Source organism: Lichtheimia ornata (genome assembly GCF_029851405.1).
Source record: "Lichtheimia ornata isolate CBS 291.66 chromosome Unknown scaffold00001, whole genome shotgun sequence".
Lineage (NCBI taxonomy): Eukaryota > Fungi > Mucoromycota > Mucoromycetes > Mucorales > Lichtheimiaceae > Lichtheimia > Lichtheimia ornata.
In genome coordinates, this window is record NW_026695321.1 from 556,386 (window position 1) to 576,604 (window position 20,219).

The 20,219-nt window shown below is 43.5% G+C and overlaps 4 protein-coding genes across 4 annotated transcripts; 1 reads left to right on the forward strand and 3 right to left on the reverse strand.

The window, feature by feature from the left end:
- Positions 1-925: 925 nt before the first annotated feature.
- O0I10_000207 (uncharacterized protein) lies at positions 926-4,072 on the reverse strand (the record flags this gene model as incomplete). Its single annotated transcript, XM_058480321.1, has 8 exons — positions 926-1,380; positions 1,443-2,216; positions 2,277-2,437; positions 2,508-2,748; positions 2,801-2,968; positions 3,035-3,064; positions 3,141-3,322; positions 3,453-4,072. 8 exons carry the CDS (start codon positions 4,070-4,072, stop codon positions 926-928), a joined length of 2,631 nt encoding a protein of 876 aa, XP_058348844.1.
- A 1,135-nt stretch (positions 4,073-5,207) lies between these two features.
- On the reverse strand, positions 5,208-5,606 carry O0I10_000208 (uncharacterized protein; the record flags this gene model as incomplete). The annotated part of the gene is made up of 1 exon (XM_058480322.1): positions 5,208-5,606. The coding sequence occupies one exon, from the start codon at positions 5,604-5,606 to the stop codon at positions 5,208-5,210; it is 399 nt and encodes a 132-aa protein (XP_058348845.1).
- A 520-nt stretch (positions 5,607-6,126) lies between these two features.
- Positions 6,127-7,254, reverse strand: O0I10_000209 (uncharacterized protein; the record flags this gene model as incomplete). The annotated part of the gene is made up of 1 exon (XM_058480323.1): positions 6,127-7,254. One exon carries the CDS (start codon positions 7,252-7,254, stop codon positions 6,127-6,129), a length of 1,128 nt encoding a protein of 375 aa, XP_058348846.1.
- A 6,824-nt stretch (positions 7,255-14,078) lies between these two features.
- Positions 14,079-16,041, forward strand: O0I10_000210 (uncharacterized protein; the record flags this gene model as incomplete). The annotated part of the gene is made up of 7 exons (XM_058480324.1): positions 14,079-14,210; positions 14,272-14,376; positions 14,441-14,545; positions 14,602-14,670; positions 14,735-14,822; positions 14,900-15,004; positions 15,854-16,041. The coding sequence occupies 7 exons, from the start codon at positions 14,079-14,081 to the stop codon at positions 16,039-16,041; spliced, it is 792 nt and encodes a 263-aa protein (XP_058348847.1).
- Positions 16,042-20,219: the final 4,178 nt, after the last annotated feature.

Genomic DNA, 20,219 nt, shown 5'->3' on the forward strand with positions numbered 1-20,219 from the left:
CATGCCTGCAACACCAAAATTGGCAGAGATGTGTCATGCATGTATATGTGCTCTTTTAATACTTTTCACCCCTTGCATGGCCAAAGTATCCACCATTGTGACATAATCGAGAAAAGAACGGGCTGGAATATGTTGGGCATTCTTCTCGGGATTCTTTGGCATGATATCATATTTTGAACAACTACCAAGGTTCATGGTCATTGTTATGGCAATCATCGGATTGCTCTCAAGACATAAATAGCACCTGAACGTCTTTTACATCTTTGTGGTTGTTGTTGTCAACAAGTCAAATATGGTCAAGTCGTTGTTTTTCATCGCTCTTTCTGGAGCTTGTCTTCTTGGATCTCTGGTTGCTGGTAGTGCTGGATATGTACCCAACTCTTGCGTCGAAAAATCTGGATCAAGTTGTCCTGGTAACAAGGCATCCTTCACTTTTTGGCGCACTGGTAGTGCCGTTGGTAAGTGGTAACAAGGCAATGCATGATAGTATGCAGCTAACTGAACACCCTTTTTGAATCCAGAACGATGCTGCGATAAGGCGTAACTTATGAGCGTAGATTTGTTAATGCATATATACTATAAAGGCATATCACTTGTGGACGCTTCACGATTATACATACACTAAAGCCCTGATGTTGTGTTGCGTGGGTGACAACAATAAGGAGGTCTAAAGCAACGAGACATGGATGTAGCAAGCAGCTCTATCAACGTCCTCGGCTATTTTTTGATGTCATGGAGATTATACATCGATTGGGTTGTAAATAAGAGAGGATGGTTCTTGTGTTAACAATGGTTACAAAGATAATATTCAAAAGAGAGAGAGAATGAAAATCTCTAGGTGTGAATGAAAAAATGATTGGATGGGGGATAATCACAAATTATAAAGATGTGGGGAATCATGGTGGTGATAGTGCTATGCTTTTTTTTACAGGTGTTGATGGTCCTTCAATCGTTGTCTTGATTCATCATCGTCATCGCTGCTATCGGTGGAATTACGATTGTTGAACATGTGCGAGAACCCGCCGGTATTACTTCGAGCAATCGCTGAATCCTTTTCGGTAGCAGCAGCAGGGAACATGGTACCAGCTTCGGCAGCTGCTGTAGGTGATCTTGGTGATGACCTGGTGGCATTATCCAATGATCGGAAGATCTCATCGTTCACGTAATATGATTTGAAGAGCATTTCAAGGACTTGCATACGTTCCTCAACGCGTGAAATACGTTGGCCATCTGGTTCGTATTCCAGGTTGCTTACATTGTTCATGCTGAAACGAGGATGCAATGGATGCACCAAAGGAATTGATGACTCATTTGTCTTGAAGTTTGTTTGCAAACCACGTAGCAGAGATCGTTTCAAATCACCCACAGCCCATCGATGTACTAAAAAAGTGGCATGTAAGTATATAAAAAATGAGTCCACATACATCACTTGTATGACATACCTGTTCCCCATGGGCTGGAAGGTCTGAAACCAAAGAGCCATGTTTGCACAGCTACAAGTAAGCCAAACACACCACCCACAAAGCCGAGAGCATTGAGTAAGGTATACATTTTGACCTCGCGATCGGTAAAGTTGGCGTAGGCTTCGGGATACACAGCCATAAAAGCAAGATCGGCATGCGTTTGGGTGTAGTTAGGATTGGGTGCTTCAGCACGGAAATTGCTTTCAACTTCGGGTGTCGAGTTGGTGATAGGTGAAAAGCCAACGTAATTCCATCCAACATCTTGCAAGTATCGGTGATCGATGAGATTGTAGCTGAGGGCATTGTAGCTATAGGGTTCAACTTCAAAGATGTTGGTAGTCTGGATATCATTGCGCTCATTGTTCTGCCATGTTAAAACGTCAAAGTCCGACATGACTACGGGGATATCGTCGTTGACATTGTAAACCTTGACATTGGGATCCATTGCCTTTGGATAAAGTGATACATGTACACGGCCATACGAGATGCTTTGGTCACCAAAGAATGTGAATAATAAACGTGATCCATTGTTGGCACCGGATGTTGAAGTCATCTTGAAGCTTTCATCGCTGCGGAAGAGGAAGCAGTTGACAGCTCCCAATTGGGAGGCAAACGTGGGTTGGAATATGCTCATGTTGAGTGGCTGCACGAATCTATTACATGAATAACCAGTGTCGGTTTGGCACACTACACCAGGGCTGCGGCTATCCATCTCGCCATAGTTAGGGAATCCATCAAAGCAAAATCGCACATCTAAATAAAGAGATCCCTATCAGCTGATTTGTAATAGTATTTACAAGCTGGACTCTTTACCTGGTACATCCACTTGGGCAGCTGGTTCCTCAATACGTTGCGTTACATTAGGGCTTGTGATAGCTTGACGAATGACAAAGACCAAAAACGCAACGAAGATGAGAAGCAAAAAGATTTGGGATACAATACGACTCGTCTCTGCCCATACAGGCTCACCCGTGCTATATGAGACAACTCCATTAGCCGATGCCATCATTGACAACAATGACCTTTGCAGCTGCAAAACCTTACCGTGGCTTCCAAATATCGTTGTGAATGCGCACCACCAACCAGCGGAAGTAAGATTGGAATCGCCATAACAAGAATAGGATGATGCATAGCAACACCACGCCTGCAATGGTAACACCTGCAATAAGACCAGCTGAGACACCGCTGCTGCTATCTTTGGTGTTGTCATTGAACGTCTGTAGCCACTTGTTGTCGGTAGGAGTGAACACATTAATGTCATTGTAATAGGTGTTAAGCGATGTACCTATGCAAGGATTAGTGGGGGATACGGCTATTGTAGAATGTTGTTGACATACCAAATGCGACAGTGAGATGCTCGCCATCAAGGATACCAGCTGCAGCAAACGATCGGCGTGAGGGAGGAATACCATCAGTTGATGGAACCGTCCAAGTCCACGTGTTGGTGTCAAGAATGGCCACCGAATTGATGTACATGCGTGTACGCATATCTCCACCACTATCACCTGTAATCGAGTGGTAGGTTAGTCTTTGTGTTACGAGAGCTATCAACATTCTTTGTGTATACGCACCTCCGAAAACGATAATTTTGTTGTCCTTGGCTGATTGAAAAGGAGAATGAGCGTGAGTTTAACGTGCATTGCATTTCATTGTGCATGATCGTGATAATGTACTTACTGACAACAGCATTATGATCGGATCGCGTAGATGGGAACTTGTTGGTTGTGCTATCAGGTTGCGTTTGTTGTGTTGACCATGTGCGTGTTTGGGTGTCGAAAACAAGTAGTTGTTCCATAGTCGCCAATCCTGTGGATTCAGCGGTTGCTGCGACACCACCGATGATCACGAGCTTACCATTACTGCATTAGGCCGAAAGAAAAAAAGTGCAGGGCCATGGATATAAATATGTACGTATGGTGTCGGGATCAGTATTACATGTACACGCGACTAAACTATCCCTATTAGGGGTGACTGCATAGATGTACATACCTCAAAAATGATGATGTATGGCCATAACGTCCTTGACCAGGATTGGGGAGTTCTGTAAAGGACATGCTTCTTGTATCAAGCGCGTAGAAATCTTGATAAATGGCTGACATGTTCAACGATCCGCCAAAAATGTATATGGTGTTGCTGTTGTCGTACGAGGCGCTAAACATTTGTCGGTTCAAAGGAACACCCGTAACATTTGCATTGTTGTTATTCGCCCATGCAGCCCAAGTTTGCGTGCTAAAGTTGTACGAGTACATCTGAATCGGTACCATTTGGTTAACGGTTGCCTCCGCAAGACCACCCAAAAGCAACATCGTTTGCCCTGTGCTGGACACAACGGCTTGTCCATATAGGTTACCAGGTGGTCGATTGTTTTGTGGAAGCTCCTCCCAAGTGAAACTATCGGCTGTTTGGGTCAACTGATATAGGTTGTTGGTATACACGGTTGTTGCATTTTGGCCACCAAAGACGATAAGCGAATTGTTACGCGTAGCAAAAGCACTGCCAGCTTGGAAGGGAAGCGAGTTCATAAAGTTGGGAACGTAAAAATAGGCATCCGTTAAGGTGCTCGACCAACAAAGGGCGAGCAAAAGTAATAGATGAGCCAGTGGTTTCATGGATGTTGCTCACACAAAGGCTATAGAGAGGAGTGGTCGAATGGATGTGTGCTGCGTGTTCTATTGAATGGGATTATTTGAAAAGAAGAGAGAAAAAGAAAGAAGCAAGAGGAAAAGGAAACAAGAATGAATTTTAGGGAGTCGAGACATGGGAAGCAAGGCCATAGTGGAGATCGAAAAGGGAACAAAGCAACCCAGGCACCACCTATCAAACCACTTTCTACCCGTCATATCCGGCATGATTAGCAGCTTGCTTGGCAAACTCGTTAACAAAGTAGCTTTTCAATTTGTATGTCACACATGCACACACACACATTTACTAATACCATGCATATCTTTCTTCCTTATCCTTCTCCTTCTCATCTTTGTCTTTATAGCCTTCCTTTCCAATAGCCCCTGCTATTACACCAATGGTCTCGCCCTTGTCCATGGGACTCCTTCCTTGTACCTTATGCGGTAAACTTCCCTCTCTTGACCCCGTCGCTAAAAACAAGCAAACTCAGACCATGATCTACCAATCACAAAGACCTCTAATTTTATCCCGAGAGAAGCGATAGCATTCATCACTTGGTTACACATTGAGTAATACTTTAAACACCCCGCTTCCGAGCTCATGGTCCGAATGCTACCTTACACAATTGCCCCGTTTTTACATTTTTTGCTCATACCGTGCCAAGAAGAAACTGGGAGAAAGACGTATAAATAGCAATGGTACGCAAACTAGTGGCCTTGTCCATCATTTAGTTTCAATCTTAGTAGGTGCTCACTAAGATCAATGGTGACATGTCACAAAGTTTGGTGGGATCATGCATGAAAGTAAACATAACATAACAGGCACCACAAAAAGCTGATCCCAATAGCCCAACCCCTTGTAGCATCGCATCATTAAACGCCACATGATCATCACTGAGATATTTATATTATGCATGGGGCGTGTACGTGTGCTCCATATTATGCCCACGCACAAACACACACAAACCATTACCATAAACCTGATGCGATTTTCCATCGATTCCACTCCACTCCTTGAACAATTTTAATCACATGCACATTTAGTATTCCACGCTCATTGTTCTTTTATGGTGGGTCCACCCATGCCATCATAGACCATGCCATCTCTTTTTCTCTCTCTCTTTTATTCATCGATTTTAATATACTTTTCGTTAGCTGGATTGGATGATTTGCCAAACAAGTAATACGGCTCCCAATGAGGTGTGACGTTGCCTCCTCCTTCATCTGGTGTTGGGGGAGGAATATGATGAGTATTGCCAAATCGAGGTGGTGATGATGATGCTGCTGCTGATGCTGCTGGTACATTTTCTTCATTGAAGCGCATACTAAAGCTGCTACCAAAGCCTTCGTGTTCGTGCTGTTGGCTACGGCTACTACTTCTGGTGGAGGTGGTGGTCAACTTGTCATTGCTGCTGTGTTCGCTGGGGAGTACTGGCTTGTAGCCATCAGCTTGATGAGGATGGGTTTTGTTTGATGGATCAGATTTCTTGCCCAAGGATGTAATAAATTGGATCAAGCCCATCAAATTGGAAAGAAAAACGAGAAGAGCTAACACAGGCCGGCAGGTTGCTGCTAGCCACATCTCACTGAATCAATTTTCTCTCATGGGTTCATTCACAGCTCCTCCGCTTGAAGACCAGCTTTTACCCTGATTGGATGCAACCGGCACTGTGGATGTTTTCTATCATGCAAAATCAGTTTCACCCTGGTGACGGTTGTCATCCATGCAATTTGGTTCATTATCCCTTGTCACCATTTCAAATCAGGAACCATAACAATGATGATATTTAATTGCATGGGTCACATGATAAATTTGCTCACACATTATTATGCTTCTTCATTGATGGAATCATTGTACTATATTTCAGACGTAAATCATCCATGACGTGATTACTTGTTCAAAAGAGAGACAAACAAAGATATATATATATAAAAGTGTATAGGTAATAGTAAAAGCCAAGAAGGAGAGGAAGGGGATAAAAGTTAAAGTTACAAACGATATGATTTTTTAAATGGGGTTCGCTGACAGCTTGTCGCCATTCTTACTGGCTCATTGAAGCAATTCGATTTTGCATCCATTGGCAATCATCTTTCCAACGGCTCCTTTCTTCTGCAACTTGCTCCATTTTTCGAGTCGCTTGGTGGTTGTTGCGTAGCATCACCTGCTCAAGCTTTTGACGAGATTGGCGTTCTTCAGCAAGCTGTGCTTCCAAGCGCTCAATCATTTGTCGCAAAGTGTTGTGATCAGGTGTGGCTGTTGAATGCTTTTGTTGCAAGACACCAGAAGCCATGGCTGGTGGAGATGATAAACGGCGAGGACGTCGTGCATTAGTACCATCATCTTGTTTCTTGTCGGCAGCTCCAATATGTTGACGGCAATGTGGGCATGCACTTGGTGCGTTATGTGTGGATGATGATGATGTTGCAGCCTCATCAGTTGCTTCCTTTGAGGATTGTACTTGTACATGATGGCGATTACGCACAATGGAACGACGTTTAAGAGCAGCTGGTGGCACCGAACGCAAGTCATGGTGTTGATATTGCTGTGATGCAGCTGCAATAGCAGCAGATGCCACATCTTCTGGAAGAGGTGCAGGTCGTTGTGGGCGTGCACTCGATTTGGCAGGCACTGTAGGTGGGGGCATTGGGAACATTTGTAGATCATTGTGCATTGGTTGCTGCTGTGTTTGTGGCACTGGTGGCACAGGAGGAGGAGGAAGATAATGTTGCACATCCTTATCAGAAATTTCGCTGTAAACACCAGAATCACGCAATGATGGTGGTTGATAGGAAGGAAGTGGGATGTGTTTAGCTTGATGTTGATTGCTATTGCTGCCTTTGCTTATCACCGATGAGTTATCCGTTTGAAGGCTTCCTCGTGTAGGTCTCTTGCGCAAACGTGTGAGGATACGAGATGCTCGACGTTGATGTTGTTTACGCAACGAAGGTTTGGCAAACTCTTCAGGGCTTGTAGATGTAAGGAATTCAGCCAAAGCTAGCGTATCTGATCGCATGCTATTGGCTTCAATAGAGCTAGCCAAGGATCGAGCCATACTGCTGGTATCGTCTGTTGTCAAATAATCGCTAAAATCATCATCGTCATCATCAAAGAAAGCGGTGCTCTTGGTTGGGCGGAAAATAGCCCGTTGTTGATCAAGCTTGTGTGCCATATAGAATAATGAAAGAACAGTAAAAGTGATAAAAGGATTGGACAGGGAAGAAAAGAATGAGCGAGTGATGAAAAATTAAAGAGAAGGGATCCGTCAACCGGATGTGTTTTGCAGCACAATTTATCAGGTTTGCTCCACACGCACACACACAACCCCCTTTTTCCTTGTGTCCCCTATATCTATAAAGTTTTCTTAATTCTCCTTGCCTACAACAATGCGTCCATGAATGCACTTGCTGATCTCCTAACACGCCTACTAGCTCCATCAGCCAGGATGTATCTCTAAAGAGTATCCATCCTTCCTCCAATCTTAGTCTCCTCTATCGTTCGCTCATTCTGCATCTCCTCTCTACTGACACGCAAGCATGCCACCCCTGATTCCCGGCTCATGTAAGTAGAACGAGCTCGTTCTCTTTTTGCTGCAATTGCAGTTGTATCTGAAGGGGATAAGGTGTCCAAACATACATCCATCCTATGATACCAAATCACTGGAAAGGCGATTTATTAGATGCCACTCCTCCTCTTCTTTTCCATTTTGATCAGCCTCCTGCCATTTCGTAATTCACTAAACATACCCCTGTCCTTAGTCTTTGTAATAGCTTCATAATAGCTCACTTGTTCTTGTACGTATGCGATGATGCCGTATTAGGATGATACAAGCAAGACTCGTCAATGCATGCCATGCATGCTTGTTTATGCTGCTGCAGGCGATCCTGAGGATAGTGTTGTTTAAAGCTATGGATGTCGTCTTGTTAAACAATGCAAATTGATATTTGCAAGGTTGGATGTAAGATTGATGGATAGCGAACTTTACCGTGTTCACATGATTAGAAACAAGTATTGGATGATGTATGATGAAAGGATGTTCCTCTCGTAGAGCGTATTGATGATACATCGCGCGTAATCATCATGACTACGTGTAGCCCGCTACATTATCATGTGCCCCTTGTATGAATGCACTCCTTTTACCGATAGCCTTATTTGCATAATGGAGGCTGACAAGAAGCGATTCAATAGCAATGAGAAGTTGCCGATGATGCGATAACCCGTTAAACGTCATGAACCGCCTTAAAGCAAATTATCCTCCTCAATTTTAAAAGCGGTTTGCGTACTTCTCAGAATCCTAATGCTAAACGTGAATCTAAATGATGGTTTGCAAGCTCAATGCAATGGGATCAGACGACGCCATAAGCACCCTTGATCATCTCCTCAATAGTAATGTTATGATCGCAACATACATAATACAATTGACAGCTATCTCGCAAACAATAAAGATCGCTGATAAAAGCTTATAGAAGCCCATCATCATGTTGATCTTCATACAACAGGTTAATATCGGATTTAGACGAAGTTATACGCATGCTGTCATTTCTCTTGCATAAAGGGATTAGTTGTATGTTGGTTTCAATTGTCTGTGTGATACAGCGTGATTGCTATTTGTGTCGATCGGTTGACGCCGGCCATCATCTTTGCTCACCCCTTGCTTCTTGCTTGCATGATGACTCCTCTTTTACGCCTCCTTGCTCCTATCACTTGTAAGACACCAGCAATAATGTATAGCTATGGATCGATGCAGCTACACCATCTTGCGAGTGAGGAATCATCTTATCACTCAAATGACATAGCCTACAGTGCATCCCGTTTTGTGTCCTTTGAATTCCTTAAACAGGATTCAGCCAAGGTGTGATCTTGTTGAAAAGAAGGTTTGCCAGTTATGTGTGGTGTGCTTCACGTTGTTTTGGGAAACTCAAGTGTTGAGCCGTCTCGTTGAAAGCGTGATCATGACTATATCGGGAAACCACACGCCAAGGAGAAAATTACCACCTTCCATAATGACCAGCTACCCTATTTCATACAATCCTTGCCATTTTACTATTGGGGTTCCAGAATCGTATCGACTCATCTGGGAGTAGATAGGAGAACAACAGGCTGTACGCACCAGGTCATTGTTAGTACCCTTGCCCATTTTGGTTCGCTCTTCAATAATGAAACAATTTTTGACGTTGCCGGTATTATATTGCTGCATGATGTTGCCAATGTAAGGTATTGTGATAAGCTTGCATATATGCGTTATTGCGTTTTTGAAAACAGGTGAAGCCCAAGGTTCATTATCAAGTCCAATAAAGTTCCATCGTTTTAAGGTCACAAAAGGGAAAACAGTACTGCAAAGTCATCCTTAGCTATACAACATCATGCATTGTAGGCTTCTTCTTCTTCTCCTCGCCTATCTCCCATAATGCGAGCATATGATATAGCATCTCCATACGGGCTATTGTTGACCAGCAGATCCCCAATCTTTTGTCGGGGGTTGATTTGACGCAGGATCTGACAAGCTGTGGCATCACCTTCATCATCTTTCCAACGCACCTTGTGGCGTAATAAAGGTCATCGTGCGATATTCTACCGTGATGGTTATGTTCGATTTGACGCCCGTGCATAGTATTCCCTCAAAGTTCTCCTGCTTTTCTCCGTGGCATTCTGTATGTGCTCACTCATAGGGTGAACGCACAAGAGGAGAAGAGCAGCATGCATATCAACGCGTGTGCGACATGTGCCGCGGCAAGACTACCTCTTTGATAAGATTCAACCGATGCGAAAAAAAAGTTCCCTTGAAAAATACACGTGGGCGAAACTGATGAAGATATTCTGTACCTTGCCTCCATTCATCCTTTCTTATCCTTTCAAGTGTACCTTAACAAGGTCATTGTCTCCTTTTTACTGAATGGGAGAAAGTATACCCTATGCCCTTTTATGAATGCTGATTTTTGACATTGCTACATGCATTGAATGGTTATGTGGGGCCCCGCTTTGCTATGAGGCATCTGTACTAATCAGCCGAAACTATACCAAGCAACGTCATTAAAGTGTTGTAAGCGTATCTATTTATGATCGTGCTGCTGCTGGATTGATGAGCCGGTCATTATGCAGGGACCTTCTTATCAATTGTACAATCAATAAAGGGAGAGAGAGCGATACACATCAAGACACATGGCAAAACCGCTATCGCATCGATTGAGTCCTACTGATTTGTGAGCGATGACACATTTGCTCCCTTTATTTACCCCAAGCGGATAAAAGAAGGAGCATTGTTAATGCAAGGAAAAAGAACATGATCGTGTCAGTAGTCACTACGTGGATCTTCTTGAGCGCTTTGTGTATGCAATGTCGCTCCTTTATGCATTTGCCGGAATATGCTACACATGGTTTTTTCGGTGATCGATTTCGGTTATCACACACCTGATGTAAAGGGATACGGGATAACATCCTGTGTTTGACATTCCCTTGTGTCCACATGTTGTATTTGCAAGTTGCTGTTGTATCTCCTCGTTTCGTTTTGCCTACCCTCGACTGCAGCTAATCAAATAAAGATATCGTTTATCATGACTTGCCCTGATAGGTGTTGTGTTTGTATATTTGAGCTACTCTAGTAGGTAGAATGGTGACAACATGACCTCTCAGTACTCACCATAACGGACACTCCTCTTTCTCTTTCTTTGACCTCCTATTGTGTCGATGGCAAAAAGTCCAGCAGGTGGAATTGTTCATTACGCCTTTGGGAAGTAGAATTGCATGGGCCGCTTTCTTACTATACTCGTTTCTTATGTCGATTTTTCTTGCAACCCAACATACACACGCATCCCAGCATGGATATTGTCCCCCAAAGCTACAACGTTGCCGGGCAACGAGCAGCAACGAGTCAAGGTCACTTTACAACAACATTATAGTAGATGACAATTACAATTGAATGATGTTAATATTTGGGCAACGTTGGCTCATTTTGTATATCATTTCAATGATAAAGAAGTTGCCCATTATTATGACAATGACAAAACGCCGTATCACTTGTTCTATATTTGGTAAGATGTTACACAATAGGTTGCACAAGTTGGTTCAGGAGTGGAGATGCATAACTCATTGATTCGTGTATTGCGCACAGACCTAATAGCTTAATTACGAGGGCTTTTCTCAATTGAAGTCTTGAGCAAGTAATCATTATCAATGAGCTATGAGTATAGGATATTGTTGAGGTATGTATAAACAGTAATAGCTGTAGCAAGCGGGGTGGCATGGGGTGCACGAATTGGAGAGAACAGGAGGAACAAAGAGGCCACTCTTCTTCACTTCCACTTCACAAAAAAAGGTAAGCTTGTCTCCATTTACAAACTACAGCGCGTTAATTGCTGGCATTCCTTACAATGTACAGCGTCCATTGGGGTGAACATGTGGTCAATGGCGACACTTTCCAGTTGCAGACATTCAACAACAAGTACGCGCGCGATCTGCCCATGACTCAAGCTTCCATTGCAATACAACATGTACGTTCAATCGCTGCATTCCTTTATCACTCAAGTGGGACATTGAGGTACTAAAGTTCACGTGTAGTTTGCTGTTCTCTCGTTTATACAAGACCCAAAGGGGGCATCGTGTGTCGTGTGTATGCTTTCCATGGTTGTCATCAAGGAGGGTCGCAACCTATTGTTACTATGGGTATGTCCACATGAAAAGCGAATGCTATCCTTGTTACCTTACATTGCATTTACTGTAGCTTGGACACGTTGGTTTATGTTACCTGTGGCAGCAACAGGATACGGATATCAAAACAAGAATGCTGTATGGTTGGCTCAATGGTATGCGTGGTATTGGATCTACAAAGCGAAACCTGTTAATTAACGAGACTTACAGTGAAACAGCAGCAAGACAATATGGATGACATGGAAATACGGTTTTATTTGAGACAATGATGCTATCGAGAAATACCACAAGGTAAGAGTGTTCATTGTGGGATTGGTTGGATTCAAGTGGACTTACCAAACACCATACAGTGGCAGAGCCTCTTTCGGCGATACTATTATTATCACGGCTGCACGTCAAGGATGTCATTGTATAGTACTGTGCTCTCCTGGGGAATTTTGGCCCGGAAACAGTGTGACTCAAGATGCGATGGCAAGGCCAATTTGAAAAGGCATCCGCTGTGCACACGGCCTCCATCCAAGTACGGCTATTGATTTCCTTGCCTACAGAGAGAAGGTGGATATCTCTTATGATGCCAATTTCAGGATCCAATGAGAGTAGAGTACATATGGTGGCATACCTTGGCGCCGCAGGTTGATTATTGTATTGCCTTCGGATGGTGTATTTGGTTGCAATTCCTTGTGATCACCATGGTTCAGGGCGTCGTGTGTCTTCCTTACCGAGTTGTCCACAATGAGAGTTCTCAAGACGTCTTTACATTGCTTCTTTTGCGTATGGTGACAACAAAAGCGTGTGGATTGGGTTTGCTTCTTATCTCACATTGCGTTTATGGTAGGTTGAACATGTTGGATGATGGTACCTCTGGCAGCAACAGGATTCGGATCTCAAAGCAAGAATGCTGTATGGTTGGCTCAATGGTATGCGTGGTATTGGATCTACAAAGCGAAACCTGTTAATTAACGAGACTTACAGTGAAACAGCAGCAAGACAATATGGATGACATGGAAATACGGTTTTATTTGAGGCATTGGTGCTATTGAGAAATACCACAAGGTAAGAGTGTTCATTGTGGGATTGATTGGATTCAAGTGGACTTATCAAACACCATACAGTGGCAGATCCTCTTTCGGCGATACTATTATTATCAAGGCTGCACGTCGAGGATGTCATTGTATAGTACTATGCTCTCCTGGGGAATTTTGGCCCGGAAACAGTGTGACTCAAGATGCGATGGCAAGGCCAATTTGAAAAGGCATCCGCTGTGCACACGGCCTCCATCCAAGTACGGCTATTGATTTCCTTGCCTACAGAGAGAAGGTGGATATCTCTTATGATGCCAATTTCAGGATCCAATGAGAGTATAGTACATATGGTGACATACCTTGGCGCTGCAGGTTGGTTATTGTATTGCCTTCGGATGGTGTATTTGGTTGCAATTCCTTGTGATCACCATGGCTCAGGTATGTATGACTCTCATGCTTTTTGGGGACCTTTGCTGAAACGCCTACCATTATTATTTAGAGGGACCATTGCAGAGAGCTACTTGTCTTTTGGTGCTTTGGAGTTTACAAGATCACAGCTATCATTGCTAAGTATTGTTGGATGAGTTTGGACAATTGTTTATGGTGCATCTTTTATAGGTGAATCATGCCAGCCATGGGAAAATGTTTATGTCTTTGGTGGTGTCAACCTTTATTGCGCCTCGGGTGGTTGGTTACCAAGCAACGGGCGATTTCTCTGGAGAATGTCAGCCAATGAACGTCTTTTATGAGTGGATTGTACCAGCAACAAACAACAGCATGCATATCTTTGGTGCCATATCAACCCTCATCCCATCATCTGGTGCTTCCCATTACCTGCAATTTGGTGAACCTCCTGAAACAAAGGTCCCTTATCGATCGATCATGTCAGCAACAAGGAGCAGGTTTATACCTTTGGCGTCAGCAAGCTTTCGATCATCTCGTGGTTCTGATTATCGGCAATTCCTTTGATGGATCTCTACAACTATACGCGTCTTATGGATGGATAATGTCATCAACAAGCAATGAGAGTCCGCGTTGACATCTTTGGTGTTACCAACGTCATTTATGCATCTCCTCAAGGCATTCATCGTCAAGCTGCATTCGATTTCCAATGAAAAACGATTGCCATTCACATCGCTCTTTAGCCATATGTACGTCACTCCGCAGCTAGGATCTGGTTTGGGCTTTTCGATGCACAATGCTTTCTCGATTTGCATGTGGTCTTGGGCAGCAAGGATTGTCTCGTTGTCTCTCTTTGTAAAGGCTCTTCGGCATCACGTAAGTATGCTCTCTTTGGTGGTATCAATATTACTCAATCTTCTCACTGCATATGCCCATAAAGTATCGTTCCATCGCTTTCGAGCCGAGTGCCACCGTAGCGGGCCTTATCAACAAGCGGACGATTGCAAAGAATCGGCTTGATTTGGATATCAGCAGGATTTCGTGCATATGGCTATCATTGGTAAATAGAGGATGATCCGTTTTTTGGCTCCAATCCCAACCAACATCCTCTTTTATTGTAGTATGTGGGCTATTTAGCAATCTACTTGTCTTCTGGTTCTTTGGGATTTGCATGGATGAGGCTATTATTGAATGTCGACATGTTTTCGTGCGTATGGCTGTCATTGGTAAATAATGGATGACCCGTGTTTTGGCTCCAATCCCAACCAACCTCCTCTTCTATTATTATAGTATGTGCGATATTCACCAAGCTGCATGTCTTCTGGTGCATTGGGATTGCTATGGATGCAGCTGTCATTGGATGCCAACATGTTTTCGTGCGTATGGCTATCATTGGTAAATAGCGATCCGTTTTCTTCTTCAACGCCTGCTAACCTCCTCTTTTATTGCAGTATGTGGGCTATTCAGCAAGCTACTTGTCTTCTGGTGCATTGGGATTTCTATGGATGCAGCTGTCATTGGTAAATAATGACCCATTCTTTCTCCCAATGCCTACTAACACCCTCTTTCATGTGGGTTATTCAGCGAGCTACTTGTCTTGTTCCCTTTGGATTCTTGATGGATGCAGCTACCATTGGATGTCCACAGGGTTTTATTCATATGGCTTTCATTGGTAAGTAATGGATGATCCGTTTTTTGGCCCGAATCCCAACCAACCCACTCTTTTATTATAGTATGTGTGCTATTCAGCAAACTACTTGTATTTTGGTCCTTTGGAATATTCATGGATGCAGCTGGCATTGCTAAATATCGTTCTGTGGATTCGGGAAACTGTTTACCGTGCATCTTTTATAGGTGAATCATGTCAGGGTCAAAGAGCAACGTCGACAGCATCCTTCAGTGTCAGCTTGCCTTATTACATCGTTCGATGGTTGTCGTTACTGTACCACCTATTGGACACTTCCTTTTATAGCATCTGCAGCGGCAAGGCAACAAGTTCTATACCTTTTGGTGTCGCCAAGTTTTATCTCGTCTTATTGTGGTCCTAGTTGTTGACAACCCTTTCAATGGATATCCTGCTACGCATGCCTGTTATCGGTGGATCATATCAGCCACAAGCAAGAAGCAGCAATGAGCAACAGAGCCCACATCTTTAGTGTCAACAACATTTATTTGACCCTCTGGTGTTCTCGTTATTGACCAATTGATTTCAAGAGCCCTCTTCACCGCACGTATCTTATGGATGTATCACATCAGCAACAAACAACAATGTTACGTGTCCTTTTGTGCTGTCAAGGTGTATCCATCTCTCATGGCATTCATCATCAAGTATCGCTTGGAGAAACGGCTATCAGGATTGGTCAATGTGTCGGCATCTCTACAGCAAGGAAATGGGTTCTGATTACTGGGTGGCATCAAACATCGTGGACTCTCATATAACACTGGCTAAGTATTGTTACCATTACCTCAAAGATAAATTAGTAATATGCATTTCTATAGGCCCATCATTCCATCAAGCTTTAATTTCGCATGCTCTTTGGTGCCATCAAAGTCTCTCCTTACAGTTGTCAGTGGCAAATCCTATTGAATTGAAAGGCGAAGGTCAACATTTGAATTTGGGTAGGTGTCTCAGAAGCAAGCAAGCGATCTCTATCTTATAGTTGTGGTTGTCAAGGATACCGTTTCCATGGTTTTGGAAATCAGCTACCTGCAAGTCGTCTCTGCATCGGTGGATCTTCAAAGCAAAGTTTTTTATCGGTGCCATGGCGGATGGCATTCCTCAATTACTTGTATGGATACCTTGGACGTACTCTCGGCAAGTCAATATTCTCGCGTATGCTATTTCATCAAGACCGGATTTATTTGTTGCAGTGCATGATGTGTCTCTCTGATGGCACCAACCCAAAAAGGTCGCTTGATGGCAGCAACTACTGACAAAAGAACAAAAGAATCGCGATTCTCGACACGATGATGTAGTGTAAATGATCCAACCACGCTTTTCGACCTTCCATACCTATTCCCCCTTCCAATCCATAAAGCAACCAGTGACCCACATCATATGACCTGATAGCGTGACCCCCAAAATGTTACGTTGAATCCAAGTTCATTCAATGAAAAAGTGGAAGAATAGTATATAGTAGTGTGGGTGTCTATGAGTAATCTGATGAAGGAATTGAAGAAGATACGAGGGTGAATCGCAGAGGCCACAGGGATAATTGTGTCATTGCATTCTTGGGTTGTTGCCGCCATAATCATCCTTCATCCATGACTGTAAAGTAGCTGCTGCATGCATTGACTTGAGTATTCCAAATACCATCCATGGCTGCAAATCACCTTTTCAAAGATAAAAGCCCTCGCATCAATGTCATCCAATCCACCACCATCCTCAGCCGTATCCACATGATATGATCCATCGTTCTTGGTGACGACGTGCCAAGTAACCAAAGCAACATTCCAGAATTACCATCACTGCACTTGATGACATCTATCCACCCATAACCATCGCAAATGCAACATGTTGGTTGAAAACGAGCCATGTGGTTGCTGCATGCTTCCTTTTCCATCCGGCTGCTGACCTATTTCCTTTTTGATCAGTTTCCATCGCTGCTCAAGATTAATTGTATTGCGGCGTACTTGATAGCTGATATGGCATCCCATGAATAGAATTCAGTATGTATTGAACCAATTTGCTGCACGCAAATAAAGCTGCTACCAGCTGTTCACGTAAAAAAGGCTGTAAGACAAGTTGCTGCAAGTATATAGCACTGCTGGAACGAACGCTGTTACGATTGGCCGCGGCAGAGCAGTGTGCAAGAGCGTGTGTTGTAGTAGAGTGGCAAGATTGCGAACGCTGTTTGACACAATGCAGTAAAGACCTTGCTAATGGCAGCTGCTGCTACGATGAGTTGTGGCAAAGGAATGTGCAAGACAGTGTGTATAGCATCAAGGAAGGCGCGTGTTGTAGCAGCAGAGTGACAAGAAGGCTGCGTACACGACATGGACTTGCCATGTAGTCAACAGCAATCGGATCAAGACAAGTGTAGGATTGACATGGATGGGGTGAAGCAGGACAATCGTTTGCAGGTGGTAGTTGTATACTTGAATGGGGCAACAGTTGAGAATGGGAGGAAGAGGCAAATAAGCTAGGAGTGGAAGACCTGGAAATTAAATAGGTCTTTTTGATGCTTGGATGATATTCTTTGTTTGAGCGTTGCTCAGTCAAATACCCTCGGATCAAGGAAGTTGAAGGATGGAAATGTTGGGCTGAAGCAGAAGAATCAAACGACCCGTGGATGAGCTTGATGATGATTATCAACAACCAGCGGCAACTAGGACGACATCTTGGTGATGATGACGGCAGCAAAAGTTCAAGGATGATCATTGGAATGCAATAAAGTGGATGGTGTGTAGAAGCTTAAAGGGCGATCACCCTCAGCACATCCTCCAATAGCCTTTGTCGTCATGGATACGTGTTGTCATACCAGCGTCGTTTGCTTTTCTCGAATGTTATTTGAGAATACCATACGCAAGTATCGCCATATCGTATTATCGATGCCTAATCCACATTTCACACCAACCAGCAGATACATTTGCTGATATCAAAGAGCCGATTATTCTGCTTAAGGATGAAGTACAGTATCGACACTTTGTTTTCATGATAAAAACCATCAAGTAATCAGTAAATCTTGCTCAAACCGTCAATAGTGCTATCATGTTTGGTAAGAGGCAGCAACAACACCGGCAAACTGAAAGATTCACCAGAAACCCACGCCCTGTGCAACATCACCCCGACGACTAAGGAGTATATAGCAAGATTATCACGCTGTTCACATTATGCACGATTGACGGATCCCATAACGATGATACAAATACGATCATTATTGTGGCGATAGATGGATTTTATTTGTGAGATGTAAATGTGTAAACAGATGATGGATGCAAGAGTAAAAGGAGATGTATTTTTCCGGAATGTTAGTACATGCGTGCATCAATACCACTCACAATGCTGACAAGTGTGTCAGGGAAAAGGGCGTTCACTCCACATGTGTCTTTCATGCTGCTTTGTTATTTGTGCCAGAAAACGGCACCCAGTAGCCCGCGGCACAATGACAGCCCCCCTTCTCCTTCCATTTACGCTGGACACGTGCGAAAATGTGTACGTTTACACACACACACAAGCAGCGGTGTTCCCCAACAAGTAACAGCAAGCGTATCTATGCAACTTGTCTAGATCCCTTTTAATCACGCGCAATGATGCATGGCAATAACGTGGGACAAGTTTCATGGCCCCCACAAATCATCACGCTGTTACAATGTACAATCACCCCGTTTCAACCCGATATCATCACCTATAATAGTAGTCAATTTTAACGACCATGACCATCTTAAAGCGCTATGCTGTTGCTATTTTAGATAGCATCCACCACAACTCATATCCATAGCAACTGATAGTAATGGAATTGGTTGCCATGGTGACATGGCGTTGATGATGATCAGTGCATCATGTTGGCATGGCCAATTTGAAGTTTCTCCTGTGTAGAGCAGCAGGTGAATTTGCCATACGTTTGAAGCGGGAATCATTTCATTGAGACAAGGTCACATGGATGTAATGTGGGGGTGAGAGAACGAAATAAGAAAAGCTGGAGTGCAGATGATGGTGATTGGTGATGGAATCCACCCCACCCCCCATATCAGCATCAACAGCAATGCACTAGTACATATATGAGACACATCACGGAATGCCCCACACACAACAAAAAGCTTGATACCGATGCCGAGGATAAAAATGACGAGGGAGCCTACACAACTATCAAGGAAAATGCACGGGTATCCTGCATAATGGCAAAGAAGAAAGAGAAAACCCCTTGTTGATGGTGATGTCAGAATACACAATGCAGCATCATATGCTTTGATAGAATGGCACAGAAAATACAAGCACCATTAGTGATAATGGTAGAGAAGAGTGTCCAATAGTGTGGAGTAAGGATCGTCGCCTAGAAAGGATATCCGACGGAGGCCGAAAGCAACGCCAAAAAAGAGAGGGATGATGGAGCGCATATGACAACATTGGTGCAACGAGGATGACTCGTGGTAAATGTTGACGCTCACTGCACGGAAGCGGATGATGCCCCATCACCGCTCACATCCCAACTGGTGCTGCCCTTTTGACCATTGCAACATGCACCTCTTTCCCAAAAACAGCCTTCCATCACATATAATGGGTACTCAAATGACAAGTTTCTCATGTCTGCATCTTCCGCCATCTCACCTTATTCTGCTGACTATGATGAGATACCACTACTAGGCCCCAATGGCCCGTGTTGCTTCTCGTGCTCAAATCATAATGACGTTCGTTCACGCCATCTGGTGTTGCTGCTTGTGGAACAGAGGCACAACCATCCACCCCACCAAGATAATGCCACGTTCAATTCCTTTTTTTGTTCAAAAGACAACTGTAGCATGTGGTACAGATTTACTTGATCGGGCAATCTGCGATTCTTTCTTTTGAACAATCGGGGGTTATCCGTCATCTACTCCTGAAAGCCCGACTCCCATATTCAACCCCTTTCAGGGGAAAAAGACTTGATACAGCCCTCATACAAGAAAAGTGGAATAAAGCAATTCAAAGATACATACTTATTAATGGATGGTTGATTGCTTATGAAAAAAGATAATCATGCTCACCTACATAAGAAAATTAGCAAGGTTGAATGATGATGGTAGTGAAACCAATCGACAACAAGCGTGCAAGATAACAACAACGATCGACAAGTGTCATGGCATAACACACCGAAAAATCATGTTCAACTTTATATATGATTGTATGTAGATACCGAGGATAGCCGATTCATTTTCATAAACCCCCATGCAAACATAATGCTGGTCGAGCGTTAACCATTAACTCCTTACAAGATGAAAAAGAGACAAGGCTTATTGGTTCTTGATGCGTAATCCTGCTTGGTATGCGATTGGTTTCCTTCCTCCCATCACACGATCTCAAGATTAAGCCATGTAGACATCTCTAAATGGGTTCTAGTCAGCATAAGTATGTCATGTACCAACACTCAAG